The following is a 19,357-nucleotide window of genomic DNA, read 5'->3' as shown; positions in this document are numbered from 1 at the left end:
CCCCGCAGCCGGGCTCAGCTCTGATCTTCCTGCTGCCTGACCCAGCGAGACGCGGCAGGACTGAATGACCTCCAGACGGAGGCTCGCAGCGGGCGGGCAGGCGGGCGGGGGAGCGTGGCAGAGGCCCAGGTTCACAAGGGGCGGGCCAACTTGGCACTGGCTCCCCCTCCCTCTCTCCCCATCCGCGGCGGTGGCGGCGTCAGCAGTGGTAAGAACAGATGAGGGTTCCAGAAAAACAGAGCTTCTCCACCCCCGGCAGACGGGGAGCAAACAGCTTCTTCCGCCGTCATCCCCCGCCGCCCGTCCCCCAACCCTCCGTGTCAGTTCCACCTGAGCTCTGCCCCCTGCCTGGCCTGATGCTGTCAAGGCCGACGGAGCCCTCTGTCAGGGGCTGTGGGTGGGCAGGGCTAGCCTCGCATTCCAGAGGGAGCCTGGGATTTGAGGACCCTTTGCAGGGTGCACATGAGACCTCCAACCATTTAGGGGAGGGGGAGGGGTTTGGGGATTTGGGGTCCCCAAAGGGCCCTCTGCTGCTGGGGGGTCTCAGGACCACAGCAGCCCCTTTCGTCCTCCTCCGGGAGCCCCTGCAGCCTGAAGGAACACTGTCGGAAATGCCGGGGAGCCTCCCAGGAGGTTGAAAGTTAACTGAGCTGAACTTTGGAGCCTAGATTCAGGTCACGACCGACTTCTCTGACTCTGGGATCGTTAACCTGCTTTTCCCTTTAACTCCCAGCCCTTCCATCCTGCCCCAAAAACCTGGGGAGCAGAAGGCGTCTCTGGAATGTCCCTGCACCCCCAGCCCTCGTCCTGGGGCACGATGCCAGGGGAGGGCAACAAACCTCAACCACATCAGGGATCTGGGCCTCTCCACCTGAGTCCCGCCCTCTGCCCTCTGCAGGGGAGGTCTCAGTGCACTTTTAAGGATGCCAACCCCGTGAAATCATTCCTCTGCTTAAATCTTCCAGTGACCACATGAAGCTCTTGGAATAAAATCCAAAGGCCCTAGCATGGCCCAGGTGACCCTTAGGAGCCAGCTCCATGAACCCACCCAGCCTCTCCCTGGGTCACTCGTGTGTGCCCCAGGGCTTTTGCACCAGCTGCTCCTGCTGCCTCCACGGGTTTTCTCACGGATGTGCCTTGTCCTCCCTCTGGTCTTGGCTCAAGTGATAGCTCCTCAGAGAAGCCTTCCTTGCCCACCCCTCCAAAGTGACCCCCCCGTCACCCTACCATCCCGGGGTTTGATCATCTTCATAGCTTTCGCCACCTCTGAAATTAGCTCCCTCGTTCCACTGCTCATCGGCAGGTGTCTGGGGCCTGCTGAGAACCCTGGGCATCTTTGCCACCCGTCTGGGTCCCTGGTAAGGAGCTTGCAAAGGAAGAGAGGGCTGTGGGTTTAGCTCTGCAGGGGGCCCCGAACCCTCCCAAAAGAGGCTGGGGTATCCCCCTTGACACCCAGGCACACGCCCCCCACACTCTGTGCCAGGGCGGAGATGGCAGGTTCTGCCACCATGCCCTGTGGTCTGGATTCCCCGACCCCACTTCTAATTTCTAAGGAAGGAGTTTCGTTCTGAAGAGTCAGGAGGCAGGAACTAGGAAGTGAAATTGACCGAGACAGGAAGTCCAGCCAGGAGGTCTGAGTCACAGACGCAGAGTGGAGAGCCAGGCGCAGGGGCCCGGCGGCCACAGAAGTGGGTGCTTGGGGCTCCGCTAGGCTAATCCTGCTCTGGGCACCCATGGGGCAGAGTCCCACATGCTATCTGGGGGCCCGTGATGAGCTGTTCTCATGGGAGCCAGGACTCAGCCTCCTCGGCTCAGGTGCTCTGGCCCTCAGGGAGGCCTGGGCCACTGCTCAGATGCCTCCAAGCTGCTTTTCTCCAAGGGTCTGCAAACCTGCACCTGCAGCTAGGACTCCGAGGGGACCACGCCACCGCCCACCTGCATCTGGGGATGTTGCAGCTGTTTTCTCTGGAAGTCAGCCCCCAACCCTGGAAACACACTCGCTCTCCCCACCCCAGCCAGTCACCTCCAGCCTTGAAGTTTCCCACCCCTTCCATGAAGACTCACAGGCTGCCTGCCAGAGGGGTGCATCGACCACCGCCCCCCACCTGCCATTTTCCCCAAGAAACTCAGCATGTTCTGCCCAAAACCCTATCAAAGTTGGGAGGAAAAGAACCCACCCGTCTTGGGCCTGAGTCATGCCACTTCCTCATTTCGGAAACCCCAAGCCCTGGGGGCGTTCCACAGGGACTGTGCCTCCGCATTGACACCCTTGACAAGCCGGGCACTCCTGCGTGTCTTGTCAGGACTTCCCGAACTCCTGCCGTCCTGAAATCCCATCAGGATGTTGGCTGGATAACATCACACCTGGACTTGCACCTCCCCACTCTTTTCTCTCCATCTACTCTTTCAAAAATCAGCCTTGCTATCTGCCTTAGCCTCCGCATCAGCAATTATACCCGTAAATCATAGGTACGATGTGAAAAAGCTACGTCTTCTCCCAGCTCTCAAAAAAACCCAGACTCATTAAGATGAAATAAAGTCACCTGCGTACAACCTGGCGCTGTCTCGCCTACCATTTCCGGAAGTGCCACGTTACACCTTTCAATGTCACATTTTCCTACAGAGCAGAGCAAAGCGGGAAGCCAGCCTGGGGGGTCAGACAGCCCACCCCATGCCCCGTGTCCACCGCAGTGGGCTGGGTGAGCACTGGCTCTCCCTCTGGCCTTGGTCTTCTCCTGTGCAAAGCAGAAGTCGTGTGTATGCGTGCATGTGTACACACGCGTGTGGAGGGCCTGCCTTGCTCGTGAGCACCAGCTGCGCCACGTGACGACACGCATCATTACTACCGCATCAACTGCCAGGTGCTCCTTCCCTGAGTCAGGAGCCATGTGGATGCGGATTCATGGGTTTCCCCCAGGAGGGAAGGGGGGCTTGTCGATGCCTGATTTCATCTTCAAGGGTGCTGACAGGAGCAAGAGTATGGTCCAGACCCTGCCCCTGTGTCTGGCTGTACCCCAAGTTCCTGCAGAAACCCCAACTTTCTCCTCCTTCCAAACCATCACAAGAGACTGTTTCTCACATATCCGGCCGGGAGGCCAACCAGCCCCAGACATGCGCCCTCCCTAGTGGTCTCTCTCCAGACCACACGTGGTGACAGTCTCCTTGGACACGAGCCCCAAGGCACCGCACGGTCCCTGCCTGGTATACCACCCCTCCTGAGTCACATACCCTGAGTGTTGCCTCCTGCTGGGCCCTGACGGACAGCTGCACCAGGAAGTAGCCAGGCAGACCCGAACCCAGGAGCAGCAGCACTGCCTACTGGCCCGCCCACCCCACTGTAAGCTCTGGCAGCTTTGTGCGGCGAAGCACACAGGTGCTCCTCTTTTGGGGGGCCCATGGTGGGCACAGCCCAAGGCTTTCCCAATGGACATGTAGTGGGGCAGGTCCTGCTCTCTGGGCTCCAGGGCTGGGGGCTCACCCCTCCCCTTCCCACAACTTAGACGCTTCATCCATAAAAGCCCATCAGGCCAGCCCATGTGCACAGCAATGAGTGGTTCCTGCCTCGCTCCTGTGAGAAGTGGCAAGGCCACTAGACAAGGCAGCTGGAGTTCCTGGGGGAGGCCTCTGGGGTCTGCCCGGGCTTACCGGGAGCCACCAGGGCCTGGTCTCACACACCCTCCCACTGTTGGCCGCTCCCTGGAGGCTGGGAAGGACTGGCGGCCCGGAGGCGGGCCAGAGCCTACTCCCGGTCTAGAATGGTGTGACAATGGTGTGACCGGGAGCCTCCCCACCCCCTCCACAGCAGGTTCTCTGCCCGCCAGAGAAGAGGGCTGGGGCCTGGAGGAGCTGCCAGCAGAGCCTCGGGCCTCTCGCACAGCTGGGTCAGGCTTCCAAGCCAGGCCAGGCTGACCTTTCCCAGGGGAACCGAGTCCCTCATCCCAGCCCTGCTCCTGCCCTGCCCCTCCTTCCCCACGTGGCGCTGGGCCCGAGGGCAGGCGGCCAGCTCCCCGGAGCTGCCTGGTTCCTGGGGAAGCTGCCTCCTGAACATTCTCCGTCCCTAGGCAGCACAAGCCCCAGGGCAGGCAGCCACAGCCCCGTGCACACAAGAAGGGAAGTTGCTCACTTGCCCACCAGAAACCCTACGGCCGTCATGTCCCCAGCCCCTCCCCAATGGCCTCCCACGCTCTAGAGTAATAGCTAAACTCCATCCCATGCTGGCAAGGCCAGGCTCCCGGCAGCCCCTCTACCTTCTGGGATTCAACCACTTCTCATGGGGCCACACTGCCCCTGCCATGGGGCCTTTGCACATGCCTGTCCCACCTTTGTTATCTGGTCAACAGCTTGCCCCATGGACTAACCTGTTTAGGTCTCATGCCAACCCCATTCCTACTCTGCAAGTAGAGTACCTGGGTTCAAATCCCAGCTCTACCACTTCACAGCTATGTGACCCCAGGCTGCTCACTAAGCCTCTCTAGGCCTCGGTTTCCTCATTTGAATAACAGAAGTATTAACAGTGCCTGTCTCCTAGTCAGGTTGGTAGAGATAAAGTGACTTCATACACACAAAGCTTCCAGCAGTGCCCAGCAGGCCAGATGGGCTCCACGGTGTTATTGGGTGATATTCACTATTATTTCATGCTCTGGGTGTCAGCTCCTTCCTCGGGGGAGCCCTCTGACTGGTGGCCCGCAGCACCATGGAAGTTCGTCCAATTGTCACTGTACATTTGCTTGGCAGGTGACTTCCCTCCGACCCCCATCCCCGGGGTGAAGACAGAGGTGGCGGGGGGCCGAGGCCCCAAAGTGCAGCCACCTGCTCAGGGTCAGACTCTGCAGGAGGCAGAGCTGGGACCCAAACCTAGGGAGCAGGGTCTGGAGACTGTGCCCTAAGCTGACGGCCTGCCATTTCTGAGTGCCTACTGTATACCAAGGACTGTACCTACGTGGCTCGCTCCGTCTTTAAGGTGCCCCGGGAGGTAGCATCCCTGCCTCATCTGAGAGAACGATGGTAACTGAGGGTGAAACAGATGGGCCAGGCCAAGGTCAGGGGGCTAAGGAGCTGCTTGTAGCTACAAAGTGATGCGGAGGTCGGTATGCCCCAGGCGGCACTGCCCTCAGCTCTCCCGTGTACTTTCACCAAAACCCCATGGAGGTGGGTGTGCTGGGTTGGAGAGCATCCCCCTAACATTTCGTGTCCACCAGAACCCATGAATGTGACCTTATTTGGAAAAAGGATGTTTGCAGATGTGATCAAGTCCATGTGGGGTCATACTGGATTGGGGTGGGTCCTTGTAAGAAGAGGAAAATGTGGACAGAGACATGCAGGGAGAAAGGCACACAAAGACGAAGGCAGAGCCTGGAGGGACGTGGTCATGAGCCAAGGACTGTCAAGGCTGCTGGCAGGCGCCAGGGGCTGGGGGAGGCAAGGCAGGCTCCTCCCCAGAGCCTCTGGAGGGAATGCAGCCTCTTGGATGCCTTCAACTTGGACTTCTGGCCTCCAGAACAGTGAGAGAATACATTTATTTTTTATTTTTTTATTTTTTTATTTTTTTGAGACGGAGTCTCACTCTGTTGCCCAGGCTGGAGTGCGGTGGCGCAATCTCGGCTCACTGCAAGCTCCGCCTCCCGGGTTCACGCCATTCTCCTGCCTCAGCCTCTCCGAGTAGCTGGGACTACAGGCGCCCGCCACCACGCCCGGCTAATTTTTTTGTATTTTTAGTAGAGACGGGGTTTCACCGTGGTCTCGATCTCCTGACCTCGTGATCTGCCCGCCTCGGCCTCCCAAAGTGCTGGGATTACAAGCGTGAGCCACCGCGCCCGGCCGAGAATACATTTATTTTAAGCCAACCAGTTCGTGACCCTTTATTATGGCAGCCACAGGAAACATACAGTGGGCACTCCTTGAATCCCACTGTACAGATGAAGAAACTGAGGCACACAGAGGTTGGCTGACTTGCCTGAGGTCACACAGCTGAAACATCCAGGGGTTGAGACCTGGTTTCTCCCTAGGGATGGGGCCCCTCTGCTGCTCATCCTCCAGGGCCATGCTGCTAAAGTCTTCCAGAGGCTTCACGCAGGCTGGGGTCCGAAGGCCCTGGGGAAACCTGGCTGCTTATCTGCCCAGGCTCCCCGAGGGAGGGGTGGGGCTGGCTCATTCCTGAGTGCCCCTGCCACACAGAGAGTGAGGCACTATGTTGCTGAAATGATGGGTAAAGGATGGGCGGAGACCATCTGCCTCAGCAATAGCTGCTTCTCTAGTCCCTTTTCCTAACTCTTGGTTTTCTGGGTGGGGGCTTCAGAACGTTCCTAGCTTCTCCACCCTGACCCCCTATGGAGGAGTTGCTGGGGCCTGCCAGCACCTGTCTCCCTGCCCCACCCCTGCTCCCTCCTGCCATCGCCTGGAACACACAGCCATTAGCAGCCACCCTGAGCAGTAATTGTCCAGATTGCTGTAATTCACGGCAGACGAACACGCTGCTGCTCACGGCATTATTACAAATGTCACTGAGCAGGGCCTCCGCATGCACGGCCCCCAGGGGACTCTCACTGCCGTCTTCATGAGCAGGACCCAGGATGAGCTCACTGTCGTCACTGAGGACCCAACCTTGAGATGGTGGGACACGGGCTCCTCTCCGCCGGTGAGTCATCCCCAGCCGTCCTCCCAGCCTCCGGATCTGCCCTTCCAGAAGGCAAAGAGAGGGCAGGCGCCGTCTCCCAGTTCTCAGGCAAGGGGCGGGGGGGTGGGGGGTCACCAGTGAGGAGGTGGTAGCGACAACAGGAGACACGAGAGGGGATGGAGAGGCGGTAGGACCCTGAGCTGGCCGTTTGGGGACGTCCACGTGGAGTCCTCCGACGGGTGGGTGCTCTGGGCAATCTCCCAGCCAACAGGCTGAGATCCCAGGGACTCAGGTGTGATTAAAAATCTCATACAATTTTACACAAATGCTCACAGCAGCACTCTTCACAACGGCCACATGGAAACAACCTGCACGTCCCCCAAGAGATGAACGACCGACAAAATGTGGTCGGCGCAGGTGATGGAATATTATTCAGCTGTACAAAGCTACTCAGATGAACCTCAGAACCATCACGCTCCCAGAAAGGAGCCAGACACAAAAGGCCACACACTGTAGGATTCCATTCATTGGAAACGCCTAGAACAGGCCGATCCACAGGGACAGAGAGTGCATTAGTGGCTGCCAGGGGCTGGCAGGGCTGGGGCGGGGCCGCTAATAGGTATGGGATTTCCATCTGGGGTGAGAAAAAGTTCTGGAACTAGACAGTGGTGAGGGTTGCACACCAATGCAGATGTACTTAATGCCACTGAGATGTTCACTTTCCAGTGGTTAGAATGGTGAGCTTCATGTTATGTGCATCATACCAAAATTAAATAAAAGGCGGGGGGAATCACACAATTTCAATAAAGCTTCTTTTACAGCCTATGATGAAATACACACCAGAAACCACAAAGTGGACATTAAAGACAGAGAAACAACAATGTGGCCTCTCTGGGGGCTGACAGCAGCCCCAGGCCCTACCAGCTGGATACAGTGTCCAGGCCCCGTTGGCACGCCTCTCACCCACCACACACAGAGCCTGACCCGCTGCAGCGGCAGGCAGGCCCTCCTTCCTGAATGGTGCGAGGGTCTCTCTGGGTCCAGGCTCACCTCAGCCTGGGGGGTGGAGGGCAGAGTGCCCCCAGAGGAGCCCTGAGGGCGAGGGGCAGGGTCCCGGGGTGAGGGCGGGGGCTATGGGGGTCTTCTCAGGGCTGTGGGGACCCTCAGCATCCCCCACAACTACAGTGGAGGACGGGGCCGGGCCCAGGAGCCCCGTGATCCAGGCTGTTCTCAGATACACCTGCCCTTATATGCCAAAAGCGTTCGCTATAAAGGGCCTTTGTTCCCTCCATAAGTCACGACCTGGAGCTTTCTGCACAAAGAAACCGCACGTCACAGACAGCCTCGACTCCAGCAGGGCCACGGGACCAAGCACGGGGCAGGGATGGGGAGTGGGGGCCTGGGCCTGCTCCCAGCCCCACACACCAGCTCCGGAACCCGTGGCACTCCTTGGCCTCTGCTTCCTGGCTCCTCACCCACAAACAGGGACATGGGCGGGGACAGGAGCAGGCCCCACCTCTTAGATAACCGAGAGTGAGCGTGCCATGGGAGCCAGGTGCTGCCCCGCCTCAGCAGTGCTGCCAGTGATGCCCCAGCTCCAACGGCCCCTGCCCCAGGCCAGGCACGGGTTAGGGAGGGAGGAGATTCGCTCCCACTCAGCCCACCGTGGGCCCTCACACAGGGTTATCTGATTCCGCACAGCCAACCTGGACGCCCCTCCCACTCAACAGACGGGCAAACCGAGGCCCAGAGGCAGGTCACCGTGCTGGGAAGTAAAGAACTTGGCCAGGAGACAGCACAGCTGAGAGGGGCTCGGGCTTCGGAGGCACTGGACCCTAGCACCCGCCGTGCTGCACATCACAAGGCCACCTGCTCCGGATGGCTTCTGCTGCCAGCACCAACGCCTGCTGGCTCCCTGCCATGTGAGCCGCTCCCACGACTGTCCCCATCGGCCTGGGTGTCCCTATCCACTCCAGAACCCGTCACCCAGATTGGGGTGCTCAAACCTGAGACAGGTTTCCAAAGCGCCAGCACACTTGAGCCCAGGATAGGGCCTTTGGGGCTCTAAGGGCTGGACGAACGCCCCGCAGGTCTCCCTGACCCCAGGACTCTACCGAGATGGCCGCTAGCAAGCTCTGACTGTCCCGAGGCACCCAAGTGTGCTGCCACTGCTCTGTCCCCAAGGCCAAGAGGTGCTGGCCACAGAGGTCGCCCAGAAGCCACTTGCTGACTACATGCACAGCACAAGCTGTGTCTCTCTGAGCTGCACCCTCAAGTCACAAAGACAAGCCTGACAGTGCAGCTGCACAGACCCATTTTCTGGAAGGTAAAACTGAGGCTCCAGGGTGACAAACCTGAGAACAGCCCAGAACCAGAACCTCACCAGAGGCCTCACCACAGCCCCTGGTTCAAGGCCAAATGTGTCAACACCCTCCCCAGCACGCGAGCTTCAGGCGCCCTGGATGCAAACCAACAAGGCTTAAAGCCGCCGCACACCCCTCACCTTTCTTGGCTGTTTCCATTTCTTCTTCTGTCCAGCGAGAACTCTCATTCAGCTCCATGGAGGCTGAAAAGAAGACGCCAGGTGATTGGCAGGAGCCTGGAGAGGAGGCACTTTGCCTTCTGCCCTTTTCTCTCCTTTGAGCCAGGGAGGGAGTGGACCAGGCCTTGACGGTGTCACCCCACGGCTCTGAACCCCATGGGAAGGCCACATTTCAGATGCCCCTCCCCAGCCAGTACCCACCGTGGCACCCGACTCCTGAGCCTTTATGCTGGGCCGGGGCTGTGCTGGGCAGTCCCACGTGCCGTTGGTCGGGGCTGACCTCCACACAAGCCGCTGAGGTCGGGGCACCTGCGATCAACCCATTTTATAGAAGGGGACACTGAAGCAGTCAAGGGCCTTGACCACGACTGCCTCTGCCTGCGCTCTGTTGGGGAAGGGGTCACCTGGTGACTTGGCGACAGTGGGACACGAGCTTCAGGTGGGCCGGGACCTCGTCTGACCGAGGACCCTCTCGGAGCCCAGCTCTTCCGTTACTGTGGGGCTGTCCCATCACGGCAGGATGCTTAGCAACCCTGCGCTCTGCACGCAGGATGCCGGCGGCCCTGCTCCAATTGTGACCATCAAAACTGTTCACAGACACTGCCAGGCGTCCCCCAGTGGGGGAGTAAAATCGCCCGTGGCGGAGAAGCCCTGCTCCAGAGGGAATGTTCATACCCCCACTCATCCAGGACAAGGAAGGGGTTTCTGGTGTTACTGGGAAGGGACACAGCCTGGCCCTGGGGTGGCTGCATCTCTGCGGTGGCGCTATTTTTGGGTCTGTCTGCCAAGCTCCCCTGGATGTGAGCCCTGGCCCTTCCTTTCCAGTTGCTTAAGACCCGTGAGTGGGGTGGGTGCGAGGGACGTCAGCTTCATGGACTCAGCACCTGGAACTGCGCCAGGCAGAGTATGTGTCCAATAGAGGCTGGCTGAGGAGTGGAGGAAGGTTCCAGCAGAAGAGGGGAGACGGTCCCCACCCCTATGGGCAGCCCCATCACCCCCGACAGGCCAGAGCCACCCAAGCCTCCCCCATCTCTGCGGCCACAGCCTGGGCCTCTCCGGGACCTCATCGATGCCCCCGTTCCTCCCCACAGGACTCCCAGAGGAAGCCTACAGAAGCCAGGGGTGCCAGGGGTGCCGAGGGTGCCCGGTGCCAGAAGAGACGTGGAAGGCCTAGGAGTGTGTTTTCCACCCTGCAGCTGAGCCCCCAGCATCAGCCTTGGGTCCGACAGGACTATCCTGAGGTCAGGCAGCAAGAAAGCCCTTTCACCCTGGGCCTCCAAGTACACCGCCACCAAGAGGCGGCTGGAAAATACCTGCAGAGCTGCACAGGCTCTGTGGCCAATGGGGCTGAGTTCTAATTCCAGCTACACTGAAAATTTTAGAGAGGGAACGTTTCCTCTCTGAGCTTCAAGTGGGCCATTTATGAAATAGGTCCAAACTACATCCCACAGGAAGAAGAGACAGATGCATGACCCGGACCCCAGGGGACGGTGGGGGTCTGTGGGAGATGAAGCAGCATCTCCACCCAGAGAATCAGCCCTGGCAGGCAGGACTTCGGCCTGAGCGCTTGGGGCCCTGGGTGGGTTCCCGCAGTGGCTGAGGGCTGGACCCTAACAGCTAAACAAAGCAGAGACAGCAGACGCACACCGCTGCCCCCTGTGGCGAATCTTGGGAACTGCCACTCACATCATCTCATTTTTTTCTACTTTCTGGGAGGGCAGTGAGGGATGAACACCCTTCTCAACAGAAGGGGAAACCGAGGCCCACGGAAGTAACGGTACAAACCCAGATGCCTACCAGGGTGGAGGCTGGGTGGGGACAAGTAGAGCCCATGACATTCTAAGAAGGGGTGGTGGTTACTTGGCTCCCAACAACCACCACCTCGTGGAAACCTGGGCCAAGAGTGGCCAGATCTTCTGTTTTAAAAACGACAACCAAAAAATCCAGAACTGGTCATTGGGATTTTTATGTGACATCTCCCTGCTCTGAAATCACTGTGGTTGAAGCCGCTGAGCTCTTCCTACACCCCAGGCACTGTTCTAGGTGCTTCTCACATAGCAAGTGACTACAACTCTCCCCCCATGTTTAGAGGTAACCACCGATTCCTCCCACTGAGAACATGAGGACCCTGAGGCACAGAGAGGTTCAGGAAGTCACTCTGGGCCACACAGCACATCCAGTGGGTAGCGCTGGGATTTGACCCCAGCCATGACTTACACCAACCCCTTGGCTGTTGCCAATTAACTCAAATTGCACAAAACTTTCCTATAAGCGCAACCCGCCGTGTCTCCAGCCCCTCCCTCACCCGCATCCCTGGCCCCCGGCTCACCCAGCTCGGCACTCTGCTGGGGGGTGATGGCCTCCTCGCTGTTGGCCTCATTAGCCATTGAGCGGGTGATGCGGCCTTTGCGTCTCCCCTGGCTGTTGGCAGTTTTGCGGCCTTTGGAGGCCACGGCCTCCTTCTCGTCGTTGTCCTCCCCTGAGGTGTCGTCTGTCTTCTCCCTACAGGCCAGAGAGGGGAGACAGGATGGTTTCACCCGAGCCGGGAAATCAAACGGCCACTGGAGGAGACTGTTTCTTCAGCTGGATTTGCACTGGCTGCCAGCCATGGCACTAATCGGATGCTAGGAAAGAGGGGGAGAGGCCTGAGGTGAGGGTGGCCAGGGGTGGTCTGCAGGATCTCCACGTTCACCAGAAGTGGGAGTACAGCTGGCAGGACAACGCCATGCTATTTCTCAAAAGGGAGTTGCGGCCAGGTGTGCTGGGTCACACCTGTAATCTCAGCACTTTGGGAGGCCGAAGTCGGAGGATTGCTTGAGCCCAGGAGTTTAAGACCAGCCTGAGCAACACAGCAAGACACCATCTCTACAAAAGAAAAAGATCAGAAGATTAGCCAGGCGTGGTGGCATATGCTGATGGTCCCAGCTACTTGGGAAGCTAAGGCAGGGGGATCTCTTGAGCCTGGGAGGTCGAGGCTGCAGTGAGCCATGATTGCATCACTGCACTCCAGCCTGGGTGACAGAACAAGACCCCATCTCAAAAAAAATAAAATAAAATGAATGGATAGGCTATCAACTACTTAATTCACCGATAAGGCCATGTGGACAGGTAGTTAATGGGCTGGCTATTTTATTCCCCAAATGGGAGGTACTGGGAGCTTTCCTGCAAGGCTACTTTCTTCTGGGCTGGTGGCTATCTGCAAGACCATTTTATGCACCAAATAGAGAGATACTGTCTGCAAGACTATTTGGTGAACTAAATGGGGGTGTGGGCTGGCAGCAATTTATAGGGCCATTTTATTCGCCACAGAGGAGCTATTTCCAGAGGGGCTCTATAAGAGGCAATACACTGGCCTTCAGTATTATCAAGGGCCGGGCATCTTAGGCATTGGCAGGAGGAAACTCTCTTGCCGGTTTTATGCAGGCCTAGCCGAGGTGTGTGGGGGTGCTCGCAACCTTGATACCCGAGCCGGGGCTCTCGCAGAAGCAACTGGGGAGAGTATTACTGCGGGAGGCTCAGATTGATCACCTCCGCCTTTCCATTCATCTTCCTGAAAGGCCCTTGCTGGAAGCGTCTGGGAGACGGGGTGAGGAAGCCAGATGTTCTCTGAAGCCAAATTCCTGAGCCCATTACAGGTACCTGGCGCTAAGTCGTGCCGCCCCCCTTTCTCCAGCTGGCTGTACTCCTGCAGCCCCTGGCAGGCACAGGAGGCTGTCACGGCCCCCGCGGTGAGGCTGTGCCTTGATCTGCAAGAACTCACACTGCCATCGATGATTCTAAAGGTGACAGCAGCCGCCTGCACACCTAGTCCTTCCAGGAGTGCCTCTGATCCCCCCTTCCCCTCTCCTGGCGCCTCAGGAGGAAAGAGTGGGAGGAGGCGGGGAGGCAGAGAGTTCCAAAGTCATTGCCTGGATTTATTAGCTCAGGAGTGGAGCTCAAATGAGCTATCAGTCTCTAAAGTCTCCAGAGGGTTGGAGAAAGAAAGGGAGGGCGGAGGAGAAGGGGGAGCCGGGGAGGAGGAGTAGGGCGATGGGTGGGCTTCCGGAAGGAGGGCTGTCAGGGGCAAACGAGCAGAAAGCCCTGCCCCCTGCTCACAGGCAATTGGTGGGCGCCCCACCCATCTCTACAAAGGGTTCCCCGTGAGCCACCCAGGGTGGGTCAGCGGCCGGGCCCTGCAGGGCACAGCGGGCTGCCTTACTTGAGGAGGTCTTCCTTGTCATTCTCCACCTCCGGCTTCTCCTCCTCCTTCTCCGCCTCCTTTTCCTTCTCCTTCTCATCTTTCTCCTCCTGGCTGCTGCGGGGCATGGGCTGCTGCTGCTGCTGCTGTTGCTGCTGCTGTCAGACCCCGGGGGAGGGCAGAGGGGAGTAGGGAGGAAAGAAAACCGTGAACAGGTGAATCTCTGCACCTGGGCTCAGCCTGAGCTGGGGGAGGAGGAGGAAACCCGTGGAGTCCACCCAGAAGAGGTCATAAACCACCGGGAAGCCAGGCCCCGCTGGCCTGAGCTGCGGAGAGGCACGGCCTGGGGTCCTGCCACCCTAGGGGCCTGGGGAGGCGGAGTCGGGGTGAGGGGCAGGAAGCATTGGTGTCAGAAGTGCTGGCTTCAATTCCTGCCCTTTCCACACAGTGGCTGTGTGAGCTTGGATGAGGGTCTTAACCCCTCTGTGCCGACTCCTTCGCCTTGACAATGGGGGTATTCAGCATTCCCGTGCCTCAGCTGAGGTCTGGGAGGTTGAAATGAGAGAATCCTCACCATGCTTACATCCGCATCTGGCCCGGATATTTAAGAGGGGCAGATGTGATCCGGGCTGAGAGGTGCCCTGGTGAGCCTCGGCAGGGGTGCCTGAGCATCTGGGAAGCTGGGGACACACCCCTGATGCCCCAGCCCTGCCCTGCCCCCAACAGAGCTCAGGCCACCTCTCTAAGCCTCGGTCTCCGAGTCTGTAAAACGGGGAGGTGGGGGGATGCCCTTGATTCCCCAGAGCCCAGGAAGGCCCCCAGGCCTGCGTGGAGGTGGCCGCTCCTGCTGCCTGGGCCTGGTCTCTCTGGCATGCCGGCACCCCAGGGGGACAGAACAAGCCCATTTTACAGAGTAGATCAGACAGGCTGGGAGCCAAGCCAGCCTCCTCACTTGGGCCTCTTCCTGTCGTCTGCCTCCCCCACCTGTCCCAGCCACTCTGAGCCTACCGCCCCTCCCCTCACCGAGATAGAGGAGGGAGTGTGAGCTCCTCCTGGCACCGCCTCCCGATTTCCTGCCATCCTGCCTGAGTTCTTTTAAAGCACACACTGATTTTCTTGGACACCCCAAGGTCCTCCCTGCAGGCAGCTGCCAAACCAGACCATCCTTCCATCCCTCTGAGCCAAGCGAAATAAAAATAAACCCCAAAGCCTTTTTATGTGTACCAGGGGCACAGTCACGGCAATGTTTCAAACCAGGGAGCAAGAACTCCAAGCAGATGGAAGAGGAGGGGTCGGGGAGGTGAGAGAGACTCCCTTCTCTTGCCTTTCCTTCCTGCCAGGAACAGGTGCCTGCCCCGCACACAACGCTCTCTCCAGCCTCTTTTCATTTAGGATGGGGCAGAAAAACAGCAAGGGTCTGACTGCTGCAGGCAACTGTGGGCTCCCTGAGGCTGCTGCTGGGTCCAGGGCAGAGCCTCAGGCCTGCCATCTGCCTCTCTTCCCCAGGAATCCCTTGCCACCATGTTCTGTAAGAGGAGCCAGGAAGGGGCAGAGTTGCCCGACCTGGAACAGTCCCCTGGCCCCCAGGTTGCTGCTGATTCCCCAACAGGTGCCTGGCATCCTGGGACCAACCTGTTCTCCCTCTCCTGACCTTGAACCCTCAAACGTAACCTTTAAACAGCCGGCAGGTGAAGCCTCTTTTGGAGGTCAAGCTGGGGCAGGGAGGTTTTTTTGGCTTGTTCCTACAGTGTCCTTTCTGTCCACATTTGCCCGATGTGGGCAGAGGTGGGGACCCAGGGAGGGAGGAGTGATGTGGCTGGCTAGGGAGGGAGCCCTGCTCCCAGGGCTGCCCAGCATGGATGCCGTCTCCCCGGGTCAGATGTCCCTGGCAACAGCCCAGGGCCAGAGTCTGGGCAGGGCCGAGGCTTTTGAATCACACGGAGCTTGGTGTCTCCTGAGACCACACTCAGCTACGTCTGTGCCAAGAAGTTCCCACCTGGGCTGCAGCGTCCCTCCGGATGGGAGCAGCGGCCACGGAGCCTACTTCCCAGAGCATCTGCCCATCAGCCCCTGCACCTAGGCTGGTGGGGGCTCCATGACCCCCTGGGGCCTCACCCATGGACCAACGAATCAGGCTAATGTCTGCCCCGGCATGGCCAGTAAATGCAGCTCCACACCCACCAGGCTGCAGGCAGGGGCCAGTCGGGAGAGGGATGCATCTGGGCCAGGCCCTGAGCTACGAGCCTTCCCCACCGCAGCTCTCCTGAGTCCTCAGAAAAGCCCCAAGGAGGAAGAGGCTGGTGCAGAGGAGAAAATCCCCACAGATCCCCAAGAGCTGACTATACGCCCAGCACTGTGCTGTCCATTTCACATGGGCCGGCTCCTGGCCCCTCTGAAGTCCTGATGAAGATGAAAACACCACGAGTAACAGTGACCCGGAGGGACGTCACGGGGGGTCACCCACCCCCTGCACCACGCCAAGTGCTTTGCAAACACTATCCCAGCCTCAGAAATAGAGCAGTGATCACTGGTCACATTCTGCAGAGGTGGAAACAGGCTCAGAGAGGCAAAGGTCTCAGAGCAAAGAAGGCTGACAGCCCTGAGTGTGGGAGATGTGACCCTGCTGCCCCCAAAGCCCCAGTTGAGAGTCTCAGCCAACCCCCAGCCAGGATCTGCAGTTTGTGTTCTGCAGACTCGCCAGCCCGCCCTGTCTACCTATCCTACCCGCCTCCCACTCCAGACTCGACAAGCCCCGCCAGGGCCTGCCCACAACCCCCTCTCTCCTGGATAGTCATCCCCCATGTCTCCATATTCGATTGCTCACGGCACCACGTGCCTGGCTCTGTCCCACATGGCCTCCCCTACCCACCCACCCGTCCATCTTACAGAACAGGAAACTGAGGCACCAAGTGCAATCCTGGCACCAAGCCCTGCCTCCTCCTCTTCCCTGACATGTTAACAAGCCCCCAGGGCAGGTGTGCCTTCCACCCTCGCCCTCTGGTTGGAGTGGGTGCAGCAACACCCACTAGCACAACACCTTCTGGGCCACCCTGCAGCCAAGGCCTAGGGCCCTGTGCACAGGCTCCTCACTTCCTGTGGCCTCAACATCTCCTGTGGGAGAGGCATCCCTGCAGCCCACGCTGAGTGAGTCTGGTGGGGGAAGATGAAAAGGAGGAATACCAGAGCAGCCCTGGCCTTAAAATATGCTTTCCAGTGGGACAGACCCCGGCAGCCTTAATGATGAACACCTGCAGGGTCTCGCAGCGGCCACCCGGGAGGCCGAGGGACTGATTTAGGGCCACTCATACTCGCTGCTGGGAGATTATGCAGGGAGAGGGAGGCCCCAGCTCACAACTCCCCCTGAGGAGCTGGGGGGACCCGGCAGCTGGCTCAGCCCCCAAAGCCTTCTATGTTTTAGGGCAGCCAGCGCAGTGGCCGACACTGGCGAGGCTGGGCTGCTGGGTCTTGGGCCTGTCCATAGAGCGGCAGAACTGCACCTGCTGGGCTTCCCGGGCCACTGGGGGCCATGGTTCTCAGGGTCCCATGACATTGCCGCACACTCACATCTCGTGGGGAGCCCTGCGAAGTCCTGATGCCCAGGCCACACCCCACACCAATGACAATGGAATCTCTGGGCTGAGACCCAGGCGTTTGTATGTTAAATTCCAGGTTATCCCGATGGGCAGCCAGATTTGAGAACCAGTGCTTTACCAAGGACTGGCAAACGTTTTCTGTAAGGGCCAGAGGATAAGTATGCGGTCTCTGTCAACCCCCTTCTCAACTCTACCACTGCCTTGTGAAAGCAGCCCTTATATCAACAAAAGGGCATGGCTGTGTGCCAATAAAACTTTATTTACAAAAGCAGGTGGTGGGCCGGATTTGGCCTGTGAACTTTCGTTAGAGCACTCTGCTCCAGGCCAGTGTTACCCACACCTGAAGGTGCACACACGTCCCCTGCCAATTCCCACTCAGTTGGTCTGGGGTGGGGCCTGGGACTCTGCATTTCTAACCTGTGCCAGGAGAAGCTGCCACGGCTGGCCTCAGATCCTACTGAGGAGCAAGACCTTCAAGAATCCTTGTCTCACAAGGCACACAAAGGACTCTGTGCAGCAGAAAACGCCTGTGGGCACCATTCCCTCAACGTGAGGGGCCTGAAAGAAGGGGAATCAGAAAGAACTAGAAGCCAGCTCCACTATCTCAAAGGACCCCGCCCTCGTGGTGGAGGGCTACCTCTGCCTTTCAGACGTGCCACTGGTCAGGCTGACGGTGTGTTTGTGCCCCGTGCGTGGACAGAAACATCCCCCCAAACCACAGCACAACTCTGTGACAAACTCTACCGGATCTATGGTTAGCCAGAGCTACTGGCCCAAAGCCCCAAGAGACACCTGCCCCCAGATCTGGACACTGAGCCCGTAACCCTGAGCCTGCCGGACAAGCAGCGCGTGGCTGGGCCTGTGCAGAAGCCCCAGACTAGGGGCTATGCAGAAAAATATCTTAATAAAAACAACAAACGCTCGCTGAGCACATTTGATGAGGCCTTCCTCTCCTAATCGCTTCCTACCTGTTACCTGAATCCTCCCAACAACTGGTATCATCCCAGTTTTATGGATGAGAATGTAAAGACACAGAGAGGTTAAGTAACTCACCCAAGGTCACACAGCATTTCCTAGAAGGTCCTACACCCAGGTGCCCTACCTCCGCCCTGGGCTGGGGGTTCACAGCCTCCTCCCTATGCCCATTTAAGCCAAATGATGCCATTGCCTGATTCTTTCCCTCCGCCAGCATGCCCTGAACCCCCAAGGGGCACACCAGCCACTGAAAGATGTGGCCCCCAACCGTACGGAGCTTGCATTTGGGTTGACAAAGACAGGCCAGATGGAGGCGCCGGTGATGAGGACACATTCAAAAGGCACATTCATGGTGCAGACGAGGCAGCAAGGCGTGCTGACATGCAGGGCGAGGGAAGCAGCTTTGGTAGAGCAGGAGGCCTCTGAGGCATGGTGACGGAAAAATGCCCCCTGTGCCTACCAAGTGGCACTTTGGGGCATGGCTGGAGGGCCCGGCCAGGGCTAACACCCATGTTCAGAAATACAGGAGGCATTCTGAGGGCAGTGGGAGCCCCCAGGGACATTTCTCGAAAGGTGCAGCGGTGGCGGGGAGTCACATGACCCGCCCCATGTTAAAGAGCAATCCAATAGCAGGTCATGGGAAGGAAGACAGTGGATTCTGGGATTGAGAGGAGACAGTCCAGTGAGAAGGTGCTGCGACCACCCACGTAGGGGTTGATGAGATTTAATTCTCAGATGCTAAGTCCTTACAAATGTGTCAGGAGAACTTCCCAATACCCAGCAGCACTGTCGTGGCTCAATCTCATGCACTCATTCAACAAACACTTCACTGAGCATCTACCACGTGCCAGGTGCCCCTGAGAGGGCGCGTCCTCATGACACCTTCCACCTCCTGGCAGTGTAGGGACGGGGATCCCAGGAGCCTGGGGCTGGTGTGGAAAGTGGGGCCAGGGGTCAGAGCCGAGGCAGAACAGAGTTCCCTGTTGCTGGCAGCTCTTCCCTAACACCTGCTCTCTGCCCCTTGGATTCAGTCTCCTGTCCTTGCTGGGGACAATGCAGTCGGGGGAGGCCGTCTCAGTGCATTTAAGGGTTGTCTTTTTTTTTTTTTTTTGAAACGGAGTCTCACTGTCGCCCAGGCTGGAGTGCAGTGGCGCGATCTCAGCTCACTGTAGGCTCCGCCTCCCGGGGGTTCACGCCATTCTCCTGCCTCAGCCTCCCGAGTAGCTAAGGGTTGTCTTTTTATAAGATATACCAAGGCGTGGCCGGGCGCAGTGGCTCACGCCTGTAATCCCAACACTTTGGGAGGCCGAGGCAGGCGGATCATGAGGTCAGGAGTTTGAGACCATCCTGGCTAACACGGTGAAACCCCGTCTCTACTAAAAATACAAACAATTAGCTGGGTGTGGTGGCGGGCACCTGTAGTCCCAGCTACTCGGGAGGCTGAGGCAGGAGAATGG

The 19,357-nt window shown here is 58.6% G+C and overlaps 1 protein-coding gene across 20 annotated transcripts in view; it reads right to left on the bottom strand.

Annotated features, from left to right (window-relative positions):
* The window catches only part of NCOR2 (nuclear receptor corepressor 2), a 244,402-nt gene that overhangs the window by 63,908 nt on the left and 161,137 nt on the right, over positions 1-19,357 (bottom strand). For 19 of the 20 annotated variants that reach the window (XM_058425856.1, XM_058425868.1, XM_058425870.1 and 16 more), the window contains 3 exons: positions 13,354-13,490; positions 11,485-11,657; positions 9,117-9,179 (listed from right to left, as the gene is read on the bottom strand). In XM_058425856.1, coding sequence (XP_058281839.1) covers positions 9,117-9,179; positions 11,485-11,657; positions 13,354-13,490 — 373 coding nt within the window. The remainder of the gene's footprint in view (positions 1-9,116; positions 9,180-11,484; positions 11,658-13,353; positions 13,491-19,357) is intronic. The other variant, XM_058425859.1, reaches the window with a different exon arrangement.

Source organism: Hylobates moloch, unplaced genomic scaffold (assembly GCF_009828535.3).
Source record: "Hylobates moloch isolate HMO894 unplaced genomic scaffold, HMol_V3 SCAFFOLD_12, whole genome shotgun sequence".
In the NCBI taxonomy this organism is placed as follows: domain Eukaryota; kingdom Metazoa; phylum Chordata; class Mammalia; order Primates; family Hylobatidae; genus Hylobates; species Hylobates moloch.
Note: the sequence above shows the minus strand (reverse complement) of the source record. Positions and strands in the feature narration are given on the sequence as shown.